Consider the following 19,575-nt stretch of genomic DNA (forward strand, 5'->3'; position numbering starts at 1 on the left):
TGCTAACCGAAATAGAAGAAGGAGGTACACAATATTGAAAGGAGCGCAATAAAATATATAGAGTTTGATAGTTTCTGGATCCATGTATCACATTTAAGATGATGGATACGATGGATGACGCACGTTAATACTTGTAATACAATAAAATATAATTGCATGACTCGATGACTGCATGGGCCATACCGAATGTATCAGTACTTATGCTTAACTCGTGTTACTATAGGGCCATATTCCTAGACAATATATCCGAGCTGCGCGCATATATAATAGATAATCTATAGTCTCGAAATATAACAATACAAAGTAACTAGTATTCTACGGAGTACTCCTTATACCAGAAATTGATAAGACCTGTAAACGAAAGTCAGCTCTCATATTACCTGTATTATCCTACTGCAGTAATAGGATGTACATCCTTCCCTTTAGAGCCTTGGTCTTTCAATACGTAAGGAAGGCTGTAACGGTGATAGAACTTGTTCACTTTTCACTTTTTCTTTTTCCCGTGTCTTCTTTTCCTTTATTCTGTTGGGAATAGACTAGTGGCTAGTACAACACTCCTTTCTTGCGGCTCTTTCTTTCGTCTACGTATAACTACTAGCCCGGAGTATATTCAGCCAGCCTAGGCTAGATTTCCCCCGTCCGAAAAGTTACCGGAACATTAAGTAATTTTACCTTGTTTACTGCTGGCCGGCCGGCCGGGGTACCTAGCACTCGCTAATCGACGAGCGTCTCCAGCACCCCCTTCTGCTAAGGTTTCTGTCCCAGGAAGGAAAGGTAAGGTAGTGCAAAAGTACATACATACCACCACCACAATAGGTATCATCCTCAAACCGGTTTGCAATGTTGCAACGCGTCCTCCCGTAGGCGGTAGCACATTCCCTCCCTGCGTCAAGTGGACAACGCCCGGGAATCAAATCCTAGCCAGTAGGTACGCTGTAATGCGCCCGCATCCGAGCAATCCCCGTTCATTCCCCGTGTGGGGTGCCGATCTTTTGCTGTCGACATCTCATGGGCTGGCTGTCTCTACTCTCCAGCTCCCTGTGCGAGACCTTCTGACATATGGAGTAGTCGGTACTTATATCCCGCTGATGGTCGTGTTATTTCGGCAAGGTTTCTGTTCCTTTTCACTTTATTTTGTTTTATTTTATTTTATTTTTGGTTTTTGGGGTCTTTTTGGTTTTGTTAGTTAACCAACAACTCGGTGGTGATGACTAACCGTCGCGAGAGAGTGATCGCCCCAGCTCTCGCTGGTCACAGCACTGGGTCTCTGGCGATACCGCCCAGGCGGAGGAACGTATCCAGGGCGTGCAGGAAATGTCAGACCAAGAAAACCAAGGTGCGGAGTGCCTCAGCTCCCCTCCGTGATATCTCCTCGCTAGCATTGGCGATTAATCCCGACCAGTGCACCGGCGGTGTCCCGTGTCAGAGATGTCGCGAAAATAACGACATTTGTATCGTGGATGAAGAGGCCGACGAACGTCGAAAGATCGTCCTGAAACGTCGACTCGAGTCCCTGGAGCACGACCGGAAATGTTTCCTAAGACTCGTGGAAATATTACAAGATAGGGATCGAACCAACAGCTCCAACATCATCAGTCTGATTCGTAGTGATGCGGCGTCGTTGGAAGAGATCCGTCTGCGGCTGGCAGTGACGCACCCTTCCACCGGTTCTTCTGGAAGTCCGTCGATGTGCGAACAGATTGACGGAGACGGAATCAGTCGACAGGAGTCAGTGCCGAGCACCCGTCGAAAGATAATGGATATCAAGCGGTTGACGGACAGCCCACTGTACCGTGTTTCGGCCCATCCATGGACGTCCGTCACCCATGATAATGACTTCGTGTCACATCTCGTCTCATTGTATTTCTCCTGGGATCATCTGGTTCTGAATTGGATTGATCGCGATCTTTTCATCAGGGACATGCAGTCCGGAATGCTGAATTCTCAATTTTGTTCTCCTCTCCTAGTCAACAGCGTTCTGGCAGTTGCTTGTGTATGATAGATAGTGTGCTAAAACTATTGTTCAAGTCACGATACTGATTCGAGACCTGCATAGTTCTACTCGGACTGGCCTGAAGCATTCACCATCGACGGCGATCCAACCTCCAGAGGTTTCCATTTTCTTGCAGAAGCAAAAGACCTGTTGGCCCGGGAAGAGGGCCGAGTCAGTCTACCGACCTTGCAGGGTCTAGGCTGCATATATACCAGGTATGCTGCTTCACCCTGCGTCTGCTTTCCGTGTTTGACAAAACAGCACCTGCATCATCGGTAAAGACCGGCTGGGTTGGAAGTATTTGGTGGAAATTGGGGACTGCGCCCGGCAACTCGCAGCTCGACGGTCGCGTCTCGTCGCAGAGGCTAGAGACAAAATGCAGATGGATCGAGCACTGAATACTGCGGTCTTTGGCCTGTTCAGTCTTACTCCGTCCGTCGGCCTGTTAAGAAAAATGTCTGGGTCTGTCTGACTGGTGGCAGGACCGCAGCGCTGACTCTACAAAAACCACCGGTGATGAAGAAACCGAGCCTTGATCGCAAACACTCTCCTGGAGACCACGATCCCGGTGATACCTGGGTTTCCTATCCGATGCGGACGGGGCCGGTCCCGGCACACACGAACTGCGTCACCAATGCGCTATTCGAACTGCAGCTGATAGCGTGGGACATATCAAATTATTTGTTTGACGAGCCGCATCCGTATGCAGACGTGGAGGCGATGGTTGATAGTTTCCATGATCGCTTAGAGCGGTGGTCCTCGCGAATCCCCCAATGTATCAGTGTTGGCCACGAGACGACCCCCGCAGCGATGGATATGCAGTAAGAACGAGAATCATTCTCCCAGCATGGCGCTGACACCTACAGCATGAGATACCACGCCATCGTCCTGACAATCTTTGGTTTTCTCCGTAACCAACCAGACATGTCTGAGCCAGTCATCTCAATGGAGCGTGCTCGATATCTGCGTAACTCCTCTGCACGACACATCCACGATATCATCCATTCGTACCGGTCACAGTGGCCGATGGACTGCATGCCGATGAGCTACATGCAGTACGTCACCGTCGCATTGTTCACACTGCTGGAGGACCCGCGGGCGGCAGAGAATCATGCTGCCCTTGTCGATCTGTGTAGTGTGCTTCATGCGTTGGCGTGTCGTGCGCTTCTCCCGAAAGGGCTGCTGCGTCTTGTACAGCTCACCGCTCAGCAGAAGACTGGTCTTCCCCTGGAAATGCACAATCTGTTCCGGGATTTCGAATCCGAACTCTGGACTGCCGATGATCGTGCGCGGTTCAGCAGTTTGTACCCGAATTTCGCTGTCACCGTTCAGGGGGGGGAAGGCGAGGCAGAACTGGATGAGGTTTTGGAGAAGTGGGATACCTTGAGTTTTGAATCAAGAGGCAGGTGACTAATCAGGACTACCTAACTTAGGTAATTATTGATATTGATAATAACTATTGGGTATAACTAGTCTGGCTTAATATATTTATTCTTCTTACCTAGTCTGTTGTACTCCTCTCCCACAAATCTGTATCTACGTGGACTACACTAAAGAACTCTAACTTATACTGATTATAGAAGGCAATCAACTGCAGTTCACCATACCATACAGAGTAGTTATAGACTCATAGGGCCCAACAGTAGCACCAAGAGTAGGCAATTTGTCCGAGCCAAGTAATGCTCTGGACTAAACACAATCCTGCAGATCGCTTAGTATGAGTCCCCGATACGGTAATCCGTATTCTCGCGAGGAAAACGAAATGCGAGAAAAACGAGAAACGGTGAACCCCGCAGGCCCGATTAAGCTTAGTTTTCTTGGTAGAAAGTCTGTTCTCCATTTGCCGCCCAGCCAGAGCTAGCTATTGGCCCCGATGACCTCTTTTTTCAATGGCCCGCTGGATCAACATTCTTATCGGTGATGGAGATTACCAAAAGGGCAGCTGAAACGGACCGTGTTTGATGAATGTCATTCATAGAGTGATTTTTAGACCTGTACTGTACTGACTAGATAGCTGATGCATTAGATTGAAATGTTCTCCGTATTCTGTCTATGGGTAAGGTATTCGGACAACCTGGTATTAATGACTTTGAGCTTTAGTCCAGAGATTAATTGAAGAACATTACCAACGAGACTCGAGACTACAGAGTAAATACATATATACTCCGTATAGCTAAATATATACATACATAGATCTTATATTTATCTTCAGACACAAAGAATCCCAACCAAACCTAACAGCAAATATACTTCCGGATAAGGAATACCCAGACCTCATCCATGGATGACGTACTCTATTAGGGAAGATCCGGACTCCTGATATCTTCGGTCAATGACGCTTATATTGTTGGTCCGTTTCCTCTCTTCACTAATAAGCTCTGCGTGGTAGTAAGATAGCGTTATTAACCTTGTCTACTATTGCCTGTTATTCTAATCCTCTGTACAAATTACTAACAGCCGTGTCGGACGGCCCATGTCTAGCAATAACTATATTCCAATATAATATATCTAATCTAATCAATTGACTTAGATCGCCACTACAAGAAAGATGGACTTAAGGAACGGGGTAGGAATCAATCCTAACAGAGTCAGACTCAACCTCAGAATAAAACCAGGAACAAGGTCAAAGTCAGGGACAGCAGAAGCCTCACGAAACTACTGCCGAGCGATTCAAGGAGTATATCAAGGAAGCTGAGGAAATAGAGCAGAAAGATGATGCCTACGATGAGTTTATGTGACTAGATTTGGAGTTTTATGTACTCTGAATGTAGATATCTGTCTTATTGATTAGGTCTGGGATGATGATGGTGGAGATAAGGTATGATGTATATTAAATGCTCGACTAATACATACAGTATTCACATAGAAAATGAGTATGAAGAAGTTCAATGAGTACAAAGAAATGAAAATAAATGGAGCGAAAGCAACAAAGAAAGCCGAAGTAGTCTATAGTACAACAAAAGAAATCAAATGAGAGAGATGAGGTAATATACAGCTATAACTGGACTGTCGTTCCCAGGAAAAATAAGAAAAGAATGGATACTAGCCAACCAGCAGCTAGTACTATCGTGATTCCTCCTTCTTACTACCCTTCGTCGGATTGGATTCGATCTTAGTCCGCATGAGTTTCCGAATACTAATATTCGCCATATGTGCAATCGCCAACATCTGACGAATGCCCGGTGCCCCCGCCGGGAACACGACGTATAACCCAGACTCCTGACTTGCGTCGGGTCGGAATTTATCATGATACGCTTTCTTGCCTCGGATTGGTAATCGCTGGTACGTGTGATGGTACATTGACCGTGTGATTCGCTCCAATGTCAGTGACATGCCGCTGATCTCTCCCAGCTCGGTTAACGGCTCGTACCCCAGACTCAAATGCGATACATCTGCCCGATGCAGCAGCGCCATCGCCGCGTAGGTCAGTAGATCCGTGATCCCCTTGGGGGCTCCCGGTGCCGCGATACACGGATCGATATGGTAGCCGTTGTTGGCACCGACGCGCCGCAAAGCTGCAAATCCGTTAATGGTTCCGTCAGGTCCCCGCGTGTATAGGAAGGTCATGAGGTTCGGGAAGTCAAACGGGTTGTAGACAGTGATGAAAGCTTGAGAGGTCGACGTCGCGCTTTGGTTGCGTTGTTCGCGCCATGCGTCGTAGATGGCCATCAACTCGGATTGAAACGCAAGGTCTTCGCTGTAGGCTGGTACGTAGACTCCGAGGGTTATTCCCCCCTTATCCGGGTGCAGCAGTTGGCGGTTCTGGACGAGGACTCGCTTGCTGCTGCGCTCGAGGAGGACGTCGTTGGTGCGTGGATTCAATACCCGTTCCACGCCGAATTGCATCGTGTTCCACCGCTGTTTCCGTGCGTATTTGGCGAAGACTTCGCTGGCGCCCATGAACGCCAGCTCCCAGGAGTGACGTTTGCGGTAGCGGGCGAACTCGTCGAGGATGGCGTCAAATTGGTCCGGTTCACAGAGCGGATCGCCGCTGACGATGGCCACATGATTCAGTACCTTATAGCAGAGCGCGCCCGTCTGGTCCTTGTTCACGAAGAACCGGTAGCTACGGTCGAGCATGCCCATGTGTGAGACACTGCCGTAGCGGGCCGCCAGCGACTCGACGATCTGTCGTTGTGTGTCTGGGTTCTCGTCCATGGTGACGGGTCGTCGCCGGCGCTTGAGAAAAGAGAATGTTCGCGGCTCCCTCAACGCCGGGGAGCTCGACCGTCCCGAGTGACGGTCAGACGGGGTGTCCGACAAGGAGCTGGCGTCCACCAGGGTGTGACTGCTGTTGCTGCTGCTACGATCGCTGCTGTTGCTGCGGCTGAGTCGGACATGGTGAGGAGTATGATGAGGAAATAGTTGTCCGTTGGGCTGGGAAAACCACGGCAGAGAATAGAGATGGGGGTGGTCTGGTTTAGGATGTTCATCCAGCTGTTGCATTAGAAATGGACCGACAGTGTCGAGGAGAAGCTCCTTCTTCGCTGCTTTGGGTTGTTTGGGCGGTTTCACCCTGCCTTTGGTCGACCCCCGACGAGGCCGAATTTCGTCACATCCCGGAGGATTTGCCATGAGGATGATGCAAGAGTGGTAGTATAAATCTGGAAGAGAATTTACGATGGGATGAATAGCCGATGAAGAAGCAAGTATTAAGAATCAGCTCGCGTCTCTGAGCAGAATGACGCAGTCGCGACGATGGAGGGCGCGCAAAACGAGTGGGCCAACCCCTATATATTGCACTGTAACGGTCTCACCAGCTGAGCTAGGAGGAGTCAATGCAGAAGAAATGCAGGTCTTAGGCAGTCGCATTCAGCAGGTCAGGATTGGTCCTCAAATAGCAGACCATCCTTTGAGTTTCGTCTTAAGTAGGCTTGGGCCATGACTATCGGGTGGCGCTGTAACTCCTATGAATGGTACTAGTTTCTCATGTCATTGTGACTCGATACGCCAGTTGGAGAATGGATTGATCTGGTCTCCGATGAGCGTGGTTCCACGTTTCCTTTCTCTTTCTAATTTAGTTTCTTTTAATTAACAATTTTTTTTTTTTTTTTTTTTTTTTTTGTCTTTGTTAATAAAAACCCCTTTTTCTAGCCCTTGAGACTAAACGACCTCGCATTCGTTTAACCCGTATTCGAACGATCATTCAGGCAGCACAGTTAAGCTCACCCACCAAGCCTTCTTCGGCGCTTCAGGGTTCGCCGACTCCTCGGATGGCTACTCGTCGGTGGAGAATGAAGTCAGTAGGGTGCGACGCACCATGGAATGCATTTGAGGATAAGTGGGGCAGACGCCCTACCTTAGTAAATCTTCCGTAACGGTAGCCTTGTAGAGTAGATGACTGTGTTGTTCATCAATCCTTTGTCTGAAGTAGTCCTTGCCCTAAAAGGCCTTTGTTGATTCTGTTGGTACCTCCTGACGATCATTGTCCTTTCACTGTTTTTTTCTTTTCATTGTCTCGTTTTTTTTTTTATGATTTAGGCATCAGCAAATCAAAAGTGGAGGTCTGGCTCGTTCCACGCCCTATAGACCCGCGGACTCCGCCCTATCTTCCAGAATCATAACCGCTGCTTTCTCGGCGATGGCATACACAGTTGCCTGAATGTGGGCGCTAATTTGCAGCGGCATGATACTTGCATCGACGACCCGGAGCCCGCGCGTCCCGTAAACCTGCAGACGATGGTCCACCACGCCTTGCCGATCGCCTGCTTTGCCTCCCATCCCACACGTTCCGATGGCTGCAGCGGATTAGCACGGGGCCAAAAAAAAAGAGACAAAAGAAGAAAAAAAAAAAAAAATACCTACGGTGCCAATCTGTGATAGTGTTCTGCACAACAAATTTGTCATGTTCCTCCGTAGCCGGGTGGCTCCGGAATCGGATGATGCTGCACAAAGGCTCCGTTTGGCAGATCCGAGTCCCGAATTCCTGCGCCAGGCTCATCACGTTGCGGTCGATCTCTCCAGGTCCGAGATAAATACGTGGATCTATCAATGGATCTTCGGCCACTGTCGTCCGAAAATCCGATGACTGTGGTGGTATATGAACGGACCCCCGCGAGAACGGATACTGCAACATCTGAAGCATAGTCCCGTATTTCTTCCCGGGCTCCGACGCAAAAAAGGGACTCCAATTCCCGAGATCGAAGAGGAACTCTATGTGTCCGAGGGAGGTATTGGCCTTAAACCGGCGCGCTAGGATCTCATCGCTGTGTCGACCCGTCTCTTGCGCTATTTCCTTTGCTTGTCTATGCAGATCGGCTAGTTGATCGGGCGTAATGAACGTTGATAGTGGACAGTACGCTATCGAACAAGGGAGGACCGTCCACGGCCCCGTGCGAGATGCTTCATACTCTTGAGTCGCAGCCTCGTACAGCTCCGTGTCGCTGAGCACGTCGTCACGCGTAGTCAGCGAAGGCTGAACCTCGAAGATCGAGACCGTCACTGATCCTTTTGTCAGGCAGGCATCATTCAGCTGTGGTCTACTTACTCAGGTGGTCCTGCAAGTTCTCTCCCACGTTGGGATTGTGGATTTTCACCGGAATCCCAGCTGCCGAAAGAACCTCGCAATTCCCAATTCCTGAAAGCTCGAGAATCTGCGGTGACTGGATACTGCCGGCGCAGACAATCACCTCCCGTGAAACTACGATATCCGACATCTCCCCATCACAGCGAACGCGGACCCCGGACGCCGTCCATGTCTCGCCCGTGTCTTTCATCAACACCTCCGTGACAATCGCCTCGGTCAAGAGAGCCAGATTTGGCCTCTCCTTCACCGGCAGGTAGTACGCATTGGCCGAGTAGCTGCGCGCCTGCTTTTCCGGATCGATCGAGCACACCATGTTCCATGCGCCAACATTCGATCCCGCCAGACTATCCGCACTGACCTCCACCCCGAATCGATGCAGTGTGTCATGCCAGAACCGATGAGACGGGCCGTATTCTCGGATGTGCGTCGTGTGAACGGGTCCGGTCGTGCCGTGGGCCTCGGCCTGGTAGTAGGAGCGGTATTGTTCCTGGTGCGAAGCGTCTGGTACATGAAAGGTCTCACTGCGTTGGAAGAAGGGACTACCTGATTCAGCATAACTGTATTCCGCATGGGATGCGCAGAATCAGTATACGAACAGAAGATCATCCCATCCCCATCCCTCATTCCCCAACTCCGCCCATGCATCGTAGTCTTCTCGGTTCCCACGCGTCCACGCCATGTAGTTCAGCGCGCTCGTGCCTCCCAGCACCCTTCCCCGTGGACATGGGATTGTCCGACCTTCCAGCCCCGATTGCGCCTCTGTCTCAAACTTCCAGTCGAATCGACCGCCCAGAGTCTCGCCGTAGAGACCGGGGGTGTTGATCGCAGGCTCATCCAGCGCAGTGGGCCCTGCCTCGACGACGCCGACGCTCACGTCCGATCGGTCGGAAAGACGACGCGCAACAACCAGGCCGGCTGTACCACCGCCAATGATTAGGTAGTCGAAGTGGTGTTTCGTGAAGTCTTGAAGTCGAGTCATACTGAAAGGTCAGATGGATGTTGTACAAACTAGTTATCGTTCGTGGTTCTCGCGGGGCAGTGCTGGTCGATCTGCAGCTAGTCTTCTTGGCTGGACGAAGGAAGATCCTGGAATAGCACATCCACTCATGGAATTCCTTCATCATATACTTTGTCCTGTTCTAACTAACACTATGAAGTGCATTGATATCCTATATTCCTTCTATTTACTGTTCGCATGGTCAATTCACCAGTTCTTATCGTGTGCTATATTGAAATGAATATATATTGAGCCAAGAAGAATCTTAAGACTACACTCACTCTTTCCTATGGCAAATTACTAATATTAACTATTGTAATTCGATCTGCATACTGACTAAAGTGTCTTCTGTGTATTTTACAATTGTCTCGATAGTTACACGATCAGCTGCATACGCATCGCTAAGGTCGAGGTAATTCTGCAAAGCAATGCTCGTTGAATATAACCCGTCTAAACAAGCATCTTAGCTATTTAAATCGCGAGAAGCAACGCATGGCATGGATTATGATTATAAGACCTTAATGGTTCCCTCTGGAAATACTTGGCGCAAACAAGAATACAGGATAGCATTGGATCCGCCGTAAGAAAAATGAGTGACATGGAGGACCAAGAAAGCTGAACAGAAATGAGAAATATATATAACTAACATAGCAGAACGAGACACAGCCATACGGTTGCACTATCAAAATAGGAGACATGAAGTCACGTTACATATCTAGATTTAACTTTCTTAGACATTGTTGTCATCAAGCCACTGGCGAATATCAAGCTTTCCGGACCACACAGTCGTGAGATCAGGTCTGTTGGTTCCCAGCCACTTGTCCACTGAGCTGTATTGGCTGTTTGCAAGGCGTCGGCCCGACTGGGCGGCGCGAATATACAGTGTAAAACCTATTCTCAACTTATCAGTTACTGGCGTCAATAAAAGACTTCGCAGATAACCCACCTTTCAATTTGAAGTCATCAGAGGCAATAGGGTGAGGCACTGGAGCCTGGAATATGACCAAGTTTTCCAGATCGGTGATACGGATTTTGCTCTTTCCAAAAACGTCTTGCAGATTTACCTCGATCGTGTTGGAATCACCCCGACTGGGGCCATTGAAGAGTGTAATCAATTTCTCACCGGTCCCGATCTTTGCTAGAATCTTATCATCAGTTCCGGACGAGAGGTCGTTAGAGAGCTGGACTTCAAGTTTCACAGAATCAATCTCCTCGTTTGGCTGAAGAAGGGCAGGACATTCATCTTTAGACAAGTCATCGACCTGAGGGCCGCCACTTTCACGCATGGGATTCGTAGAAGTCGTGTCTCGTTTGAGCTCGTCATGTTGATTGGGATTGGGACCAGTCCAATACACTACGGGGACATTTGGACCACATACTGGGTCCGGGAGCTGACGGAGCTCAGGTGAGTTGCCGGCACCATTAGCCTGTGTATTGAAGCCTCCGTTGGCCCATATGCGAGTGATTCGCCCCTCTGCATTATATTCACGAGCGGTTCGAATGAATTCCGGTCTGATACCGCCGGGGAATGCTACCTCCCTTTGGTTACTGTATTGATGAGCGTGGCCCAAGCTAAGATTAATATCAATGCCACCGTAGGCGAAGACCTCGTACTCAAAACGATTGGCTATGTTGCGAGGCGTCCATCGTTGGTTGCGGCCGTCTTGGTTGTAGTAGCGGGCGGTGCTGACAAAAATGGACTGCGTGTTCTGTCCAACATATGTCTCCAGATTGAGATACTGGTCAGGGAGAGCGTCCCCTTCTGGAGGCGCATACTGGGGCACAAATCCATGTTGGAAAATTTGATCAGGGTGCCGGTCATCCCAGCGGATCAGTCGTTCAGCGCCTGCAGGAATAGGATGACCACGAAAGTCCGTCACAGTATCCGTCCTCCATTCAATTGGCCGGCCATTGTTAACGGCGTCAAGACGGTTGATCACCCTCTCGACATCTCGGCTAAACCAAGCCAGCACAGCCGTGAGGAAGAGGCCGGCATTCGTGTTTGACATGATGCACGTTCCCCTTGAATGGGACGTGAATTCTTAGAGTTTAAAGATGAGTTGATCAAAAGACAAAGCTGATTAAGGAAAGAAACAATGGGAGGAGGGTTATTGACCACTCTTTATACTTAAGTTGTGAGGTTCTAGAATATCACAGAACCGTCGGCTAACTCCTGGTTTTGAATTAAACATGCCGCTGCTACCTCAAATGCTGCCCAATACTCCACTCTGTTCCTGTAATATGACCAAGCAGGAAGTGTCTAAGCTTGTGAAGCGGAATGTAGTGTCGCTCAAAGTCGAGCCAAGATATGTCTAGCCCCAAGTATTGGGCATGTAACGTATAGTCAAGAAGAGACCACTATAACAGCATCTTTCTCACTCAAGAATCTACTCACAGAGAAAAGTTCTACGCAGATATTCAGCAGTCATTCTTCTTCCTGCTTACTATTTGCTCATCCCCAACCTGCAGCGGGTCGCTCGTGGTACAGCTTTTATAAAATGTTTCATAAGGTTGAGCTTCCCATATCAAATGTCTCAGCCGAGCAGCGTATCTATTCCGAAATCGGAGATGTTGACGAAACTCAATCAAGAAATCAGCTCATCAGGCTGGGCATCAGCCTAGTTTTAAAGCACGCCTTTGCCTATGTTTCTTTTAATACATAGTAGTACAATACAAAAACACTTTAATGCTACTGTATTTTAAAGCCCTGCTACTATAATATAAAGAACTAGGAATATAAGAAGGATCTAGGTCCAATGCCTAAGTACATGTCATTATATTAGACAGTATATAAGGTTACATTAACATCGTCAGAACCGCCCATGGCCCGCTGCGGACCCGCTCTGAAATTCAATGCCACACACCCAGTAGCTAGAGAACCTATGGCTAGCCTACTCGCAGTCATCGGGATGCTGAATGAAGATCAGCCCCAGGGTGACGCCAAGTGCGCCTGCAATAGAAACTTGTCGATAGACAGGATAGAACCCGGCTCCGTATTTCTTGAAGAGATTTAGAGCCATTGGAACTGAGTATTAAGGAATTTGAAGGATTATTAGCGCTGCCCCGTAAGGAATAATATCTTCAACGGTCCGTAGGAGGCCAAATAAGGTTTTATGAAACGTAGTCTGTCACCTGGTCGAGACGGTCCACTCCCAAGATTCGTCAGTATGATTCCGGGTTTTGATTCCCGCGCTGGGAACACCGCATGATAGTTATCGTACCAATTAACAAACGTTTTATTCCCACGACCTCCTGGAGTCCAGGGGACAAATATATAGCCTACTAGTGATAATTCAAAACACCTTTTCATAAATATAACATTACCGACACAGATATTATATAAGACTAATAAGAAATCTTATTTTACATTAGTTAACACGGTATAGCTTACTATATTTCTAACAAGGCCTATAAATATAAAATCCTTATATAGCATTCCTTAGGGCTGTCTCCTTAATTAGTATAGAAATTTATAAGGTAAGTTAGAGCAGGTTCTCTATAAGAGGGTAGGGGTACTTACGGCGTGCCGGGGGAATTGGTACGTAGAGTTATGAGCGGCAGTGAAGCTATCCCGTAGCTTCTAATTCGATTCCTTCCAGACCCAGGCCTCGAAGGTGGATTACTCGGCCCAAGAAGTGACCCACCACCCTCCTTGGGCCGTCGCCGCTCAGCACCACCCACAGCAATTATGTCTGGCTTGCTACGAATGACAACATATTTAACTTCAATTATTCAACGGTCACCAATATTATTGTTGTGAACTCAGGGGGAAATGGGGCGTAGGGAGCTATTCTATCAACTACAGGCCAACTAGCCTAATTAGGAAGTAGATGTTATTTAGTGGAAACACCAGGAATCACAGTATCTTAACCAACTGAGTCTCTTGCATTCCTATCTAGGTGCTCGACTATCTAAAGGATTCAGGGGTTAAATCGATCGTCAGATACTCCGCACCGCCAAGTCGGGCGGATTATAGTGTTTCTGTAACATTATCAAAACAAAATAGGCTTTATATCCCTTCCTGGATAGCAAAAGCATTCTTTTCATAGTAATATCTGCATTAACACCGGGTGTGCAGCTGGCAGATGTTGTTGCTGCTGCACGAGTAGCTTACTTTTTACTTTGCCACAGTTTCTTCCTCGATTCTTTATCATCACAGCTCTTAATCCTTTGATTGGCATCTCGTACAGTGAGAAGACTCTTTACAGAGATTTGTCACTTAGTCTTGTCCTCTGACATCTAAGTTTTGTGGAATATGCGCTTGTTATCATCGGCATATTGAGCAGCGAGCTTAGCCTGTATAAGACCACTGCGACAAAATAACCAAACAAGCTTCTTAATCTTTGGACTAATAAGATTAAAAATTAAACTTGGGACTCTTGTAGGCCATCCTGGAGCTTGCTAGCAAGCGCCCCTAATTTTTTTAACAGTCTTTGGGGTAGAAGCATGTAAGCTTAGTACTGGCGGAGTGGTCTAGTTATTACCATTAAATTTTAGAAGACCTGGCACAGGAGAAAGTGCTTCCTGTAGTGGATCTAGAACCCTTATAGATTAAAAGGATAGATGCCACGCTGTGCAGATCCTAATCTGACTAGTAAATCCCTATGTTTGTATACCCTTAATCTGTAAGGGGCTAGAGCCCCTCAGCCTACTCGGGCCCTCAGCCCTCGTGTTTCCTTTCTCCTCGCCTGCCACATGATTAGTATATTGATTAGTACACTCTATCATGTGACTTCCCCCCCCTTACTTCGCAATCGTCTCATCGCTGTTTCCTCTTCTCTTTCCTCTTCGACGATTCCTTTTGTATCCACCCTAGTTATTAGGTTATAGAGGTTTAGCCCTTGACATAATCTAGTGAAAAAAATTTTAGTCTTTTGACTAACAAAGCCATCTCACCGCACTACTACATTATTATTTTTTTTTTTTTTAAAAAAAAAAGCTTAAGGACCTGAAATAATATGCTATCAAGTGGTTGATATATATGGGTTGTATATGTAATGAAGCATTGAGCAACGATGCAATGGTCTTCGCAAAATTATAGAATTTCTTGCATGAGATGGGAACAATGATTATATGTTAAAAAAAGCCGGAATCCACCCCCTAACACGCGCTTTTTTGTGCATTCATGGAAATAATAAAGAAAAATAATAGTATCATCAGTCCAGCCATTGGTGGTAGGCATGATATAGTAATCGTCAGGTAAATTAGTAGTTCGATACCATGTAGACTTAACCGTACACCAAAATCCATGGTTATTAACCAACTATCAACTGCAATGCTTTTAATAGCTGTAATAAACTCAGCAGGTCACTTGTAGCAATATAAGAAGTTTTCTGGATTGAAAACCCCTTCTGTGGCTTGCCTTCGTCAATTTTAAGGCCAGATTCGTCAAAGTTATAGATCTCCATCGGTCGCAGCTTTTTATTCTTAGTCAACAATTCCAATCGCTCAGACCAAGCTGTAACGAAGCCAAGATCCTTTGAAGTTATGCGGGCTTGGCAGTCAAGAACCTCTGCAAAAATTGGCATATACGAAAGAGCTTCTTAATATTATGTCCCCGCAGAATATCAGTGGTCCATGCTTTCTAGTGTTTATGCGAGGATTCGATGCCAGTCTTACCCATTTAGACAGCATGGTGGAGCATTGATAGCTCTACTGTTGTGGCTATGATCTATCATGCTAGTGGTTGTTTAACAATCACAAGGCGACCCCCTTAGCAAGAACCAATTTGATTCAGGAGTCAATGACGAATAGATGGCATCAGTGGAAATATGCTCTTCTAAACGGTCACATGAATCTCTGCTACGGATCCAGAGAATAAGAGGCTTTCCCATAGCATCTCAAACATGAAAAAGCGCACCGTTTAATGATCCCACATTGAATCGAATACAACTGGGCTTGTTGGCTAGCTTAGGCGGATATCCCAATAATAATTCTCCTCCGCGAGCAGTACAACTCGAAATATACACGTATATTAGATTATTTCTAGGTCCGTAGAAGTCCGGAATCGATGGCTTTAGCATTTACATGAGAATCTATCACAGATCTGAAAGAATGTCAACTCCAGGCAAAATGGAATAACCACTGTAGTTTGAGGTTAGACAATACAGTTAGGACATATTCTTTATGCGTATGCACACTCCCCATAAGCATAGCTGTACTTGTTCTTACACTGTACGTAAGTCACCACAAGGGAAACGGTGACTTGGTATGTCATGCTTTATCTCTAGGCAACAGACCCTGTGATTATGTTATCGACACATATCCTAAGTTGCCTCACAATACCAATTTCAGAACCAAATGGATAAGTGCGAGGACGCGTAAAATGCTATCGACAATAGCCCAGTCGGATTTAGGACCGGCTACCGGATACCTCATCCCCGGATAGTAACGAGAAAGAACCCTTCTCACAAGACCGCTTCGGTCATAAAAGACTAGCCAACTAGAAGCCACAACTTCGGCTACAATGTTGCTGTCACTGTCTCACGAAAGTGGGAATTCTCAGTATGTCGCAGAAAAGTACAGTGTTTGAGTGCTCCACTGGTTTACCCTTGTGAGTACCGGGCACCTTGAGGTCAGTACATCTGGATTTTACTTCCAAACACTGGGACTGGAAGACAGCAGGGCCTTCATATCAGCGGAGCATCCAAGAGTAATCCGGGTCGTTAAGGGAACGCAGTTTGTTTATACATGAAGGCTGTCCGTAGCATATGATATTAGATGGATCATAACCTCGTTAGTTGCTCTTCTATGGATACTATAGCTAAAGCGGATATTTATAGTTCTGATTTCTTTCGTAACGTGTAGAGAAACAGCAAGTTATCTAGACCAGTAAAACACTGGTTAAAATACCTAGTGCTGTACCTAGGAGTGTCTGATATTATGGCCAATAATAGGAGTAGATAAGAAATTCTCCGCAGCGGGAGCCATAACGTACTTTACCGCCCGACGATCCACACCGCCTGACGATCCAGTTTTCGATCGAAATCCACCACAGAAACGAAGCCACAACACCACATACAAATAAAATTATACTTAGTTTTTTTGGTGTATTAAAGGTGAGGTCCTGGTAAAGCTATATACAAAATTTAAGCATCCCGGAAGCGGTGTGGGAGGCGTACCAACCTCCCACTACGGCTTGTTACTGTAGAGGCCTCTTTAACAACTTTAGCAGCCTCACCACTAGTATCTTCCTGGATTTGAGGATTTAAAGCGGTATTTCGCTTCTTCCGACCCTTCTTAACCTTTTTAATATCATTTTGAAGCCGCTGCTCCGCCTTCTTAGCCAGGCAAGCCTTTTTTTTCTCACGCTTTTCCCGCTCCTCCTTCTCCAGGCGCTATTGCCTCTCGAATACCTTTATTCTCTTGTTCTCTTCCTTCTGGCGCTGTTTCTCTTCTTTGACCTGTTGTCAAAGAAGTTTTGCCTGCTCTTTTGAAGCTTTATTAGCTGCCTCAGCTGCCTCCTTCTCTGCCTGGAGGTCTCGAGACCTCTGGATTTTTGTTGGAGAGTAGAATATAGCACCACCATCCTTTAAAGAGAATAAGTCGTTTAATTGCATGCCTTTTCCACGCTGGCGCTTCTTTTTCTCATTTACCAAGGTATCTTCAAGGCCCTGGGCATGGATTTTAAGCAAGGAGTTCTCCGTGGTGAGCTGCTGAAGGTATCCAAGAATAATTCTGGTTCTCCTGTCATAAATATCAGCAACTACAGTTTTAAAAAGCCTCTCTATCCGTTGCCAATCTCTAGGCGCCAGTATAGAGTGCGTAGAGCCACTAGATAAAGGCCTAGAGCTAACCCCGCATGTAAAGCGCTTTAAAACCTGTGCTAGATTCTATGGCCATATACCAACGCTCCTCCATGCCGATTCGATATTTTGCTTGGATAAAGTGGTCCCCCAGGCATTCCAAAAAAAGCGGAAGAAATCCCTCTTTGTAATAGAGGTCAGGCCCTGCGCGGCAAACAAATACTCGTCTAGTTTGTTGCTATATGCCTTGGCCAACGGTCCAAAGATACTAACGTCAAGCGGCTGTAGAGAATGCGTTGAATGAGGAGGATATATTACCACAAGGATTTTATTAGCTTCACAAAAATTAAGAAACCTCCTTGTGACATGAGATCCGTGGCCATCAAGCAGGAGAAGCCTCCAAGATCTCCCTGCTTTGGCCTTGGTTTTAGGATTAAAAATATCTCGAAGCCATGCAAAACCCACGTCGTTGTTGGTCCAACCGGTTGGTGAAGAGGTAAAAAAACAATCCTGTTTGCGAGGATTATAATCTTGAAGCCATGAGTCCTGTAAATCTCCCGAAACGGCTTGATATATAGACCTGGAGGCAGTGAGGTCTGATCAGCGCAAATACAGGCGATCACGGTAATCCAGTCCCTGTTCCCATCCTGGATACGTTGTACGGAGCGATCTCTTTTATATTTTAGCTTTGAAAAGATTCTCTTGCTTTTAGAAACAATTCTAATAAGAAATCCTTTCTCATCCATATTATACATATTTTCTGGTTGGATCTTGTATTCCTCCATCTTTCTGGCCAATTTTTGGAAGTACAGCGTGTATTTCCATGCTGAATCTGCTGCCTTGCGGTCGCGGTCGATACCGGTTGTATAGCGACAGGTAAGCTCTTTCTCATGAGCGCGAATAAAGCGGCCAGGCCACTGGTATCCTGGCCTCGTTCCACAGATCTCCTGGGTAAAATTGCGAAGCATCTCATGCGTAAGATAAAGGCCACGTTCTGACAGTTTATTGATATATTTTATAAGCTCTTTGGCCTGCTTGTTGGAGAGCAGTCGCTGGCTTTTATATTGGTCCGCTTTTGTGCCTTGAATCCCTTGGTGTCTTCTTGCGAGAGTTATGCGGTCAACACCAAACTTTTTGGCAATATTGCGGTAAGAGAACGATTCTCCAGGCTTCCTAGATTCGATCTCTGCTATCGCTGCCTCGATAGAATCCATATTGGTGGTGTTGTGGTGGTTTGAAGATGTTGAGTAAATGTCGGTGTAGATGTAGGTGGATCGTCGGGCGGTGTGGATCGTCGGGCGGTAAAGTACGTTACTGAGAACTCTGACACCTGCATACAGTGCTAGAGCCCGAAAGTGCCCTGCACAATTCTGTTCTGCCCAGGATTTCCGGGCAAATAAAGTAGATATCAACCCTCTCTTCTTTGAATACTCTGCCAGGGAGCGTATGCTGCTGCACAATTTGCTCGGGGCAAATATTACGCAGGTAAACACTTAGACTGGAGAAATATTATGCTATATTATGCTTCAGATCTTGAACCTATTAGCCAATCTATGCAGAACCAAAACTCCTGATATCGGGCGGAAAATAGCTCCGCAGGGGAGGAGGCTGAACGGCCGCAGTGTGAAACACATGTTTGGAATGTCAGTCTATAGTACCTAGATTAATGTATCCATAGTGCTCGAATTTCAATATACGTAGGCACTGTCTCAATCTCTTGACCCACGTCAAATTTAGAGTAGTCTTTGATCTAGAGTCTCTGGTTGATTTGGAAGAATTATGGATTGGACCCCACTGATGAGAATGTGAATGGCGGAATGCTGGACTTCAAGATCTTAGAAGTGGACCTCTCCCAATACCATGCACAGCCTCAGGAAATATTTGGGAGCCTGGAATGCTCCTATTTACTTGGACCGAATGCTCGTGACTTCTAACCTCTAATCAAAACCCTTGCCAGTTGCAGAGTTGGCTTCCAATATTAGCCAATTTGGCTAAGATAAATCCAACTGTCCTGGTGTACAGGGGATTATTACTCAGTCGAAGTGTCTTGCTTGCCAAGACTACACTGATACTGCCTCAGAGCAGTGAGTGTGGACACTACAAGATATACTATAGTAGTGGACATATAGTTGCCTAAGCCAACATGGACTAGTCCATGTTAACTAAAAATATAGGACATGAACATAATCCAAGTTATGCATTATTAACTAGTATTATCGACATCTCTACTGAGATCAGTCTAATCACGCACCAGCGTCCTCCGGCGTAATACTACGTTGTACTTCGTAGATAGGCCACCGGGTTCTGATCTGGC

At 46.7% G+C, this 19,575-nt stretch overlaps 4 protein-coding genes across 4 annotated transcripts; 1 reads left to right on the forward strand and 3 right to left on the reverse strand.

Moving 5' to 3' along the window:
- Positions 1 to 1,207: 1,207 nt before the first annotated feature.
- On the forward strand, positions 1,208 to 3,403 carry ATNIH1004_005212 (fungal specific transcription factor domain-containing protein; the record flags this gene model as incomplete). Its single annotated transcript, XM_033569866.1, has 5 exons — positions 1,208 to 1,993; positions 2,057 to 2,208; positions 2,255 to 2,425; positions 2,476 to 2,814; positions 2,860 to 3,403. 5 exons carry the CDS (start codon positions 1,208 to 1,210, stop codon positions 3,401 to 3,403), a joined length of 1,992 nt encoding a protein of 663 aa, XP_033428672.1.
- Positions 3,404 to 5,056: 1,653 nt separating this feature from the next.
- On the reverse strand, positions 5,057 to 6,568 carry ergS (the record flags this gene model as incomplete). Its single annotated transcript, XM_033569867.1, has 1 exon — positions 5,057 to 6,568. The coding sequence occupies one exon, from the start codon at positions 6,566 to 6,568 to the stop codon at positions 5,057 to 5,059; it is 1,512 nt and encodes a 503-aa protein (XP_033428673.1).
- A 948-nt stretch (positions 6,569 to 7,516) lies between these two features.
- Positions 7,517 to 9,498, reverse strand: ATNIH1004_005214 (GMC family oxidoreductase; the record flags this gene model as incomplete). The annotated part of the gene is made up of 4 exons (XM_033569868.1): positions 7,517 to 7,731; positions 7,799 to 8,434; positions 8,481 to 9,058; positions 9,116 to 9,498. 4 exons carry the CDS (start codon positions 9,496 to 9,498, stop codon positions 7,517 to 7,519), a joined length of 1,812 nt encoding a protein of 603 aa, XP_033428674.1.
- A 748-nt stretch (positions 9,499 to 10,246) lies between these two features.
- ATNIH1004_005215 (uncharacterized protein) lies at positions 10,247 to 11,525 on the reverse strand (the record flags this gene model as incomplete). The annotated part of the gene is made up of 2 exons (XM_033569869.1): positions 10,247 to 10,407; positions 10,463 to 11,525. 2 exons carry the CDS (start codon positions 11,523 to 11,525, stop codon positions 10,247 to 10,249), a joined length of 1,224 nt encoding a protein of 407 aa, XP_033428675.1.
- Between the last annotated feature and the right edge of the window lie 8,050 nt (positions 11,526 to 19,575).

The sequence above is a fragment of the Aspergillus tanneri genome, assembly GCF_003426965.1.
Source record: "Aspergillus tanneri strain NIH1004 chromosome Unknown AapTan_3_pilon_pilon_pilon, whole genome shotgun sequence".
In the NCBI taxonomy this organism is placed as follows: domain Eukaryota; kingdom Fungi; phylum Ascomycota; class Eurotiomycetes; order Eurotiales; family Aspergillaceae; genus Aspergillus; species Aspergillus tanneri.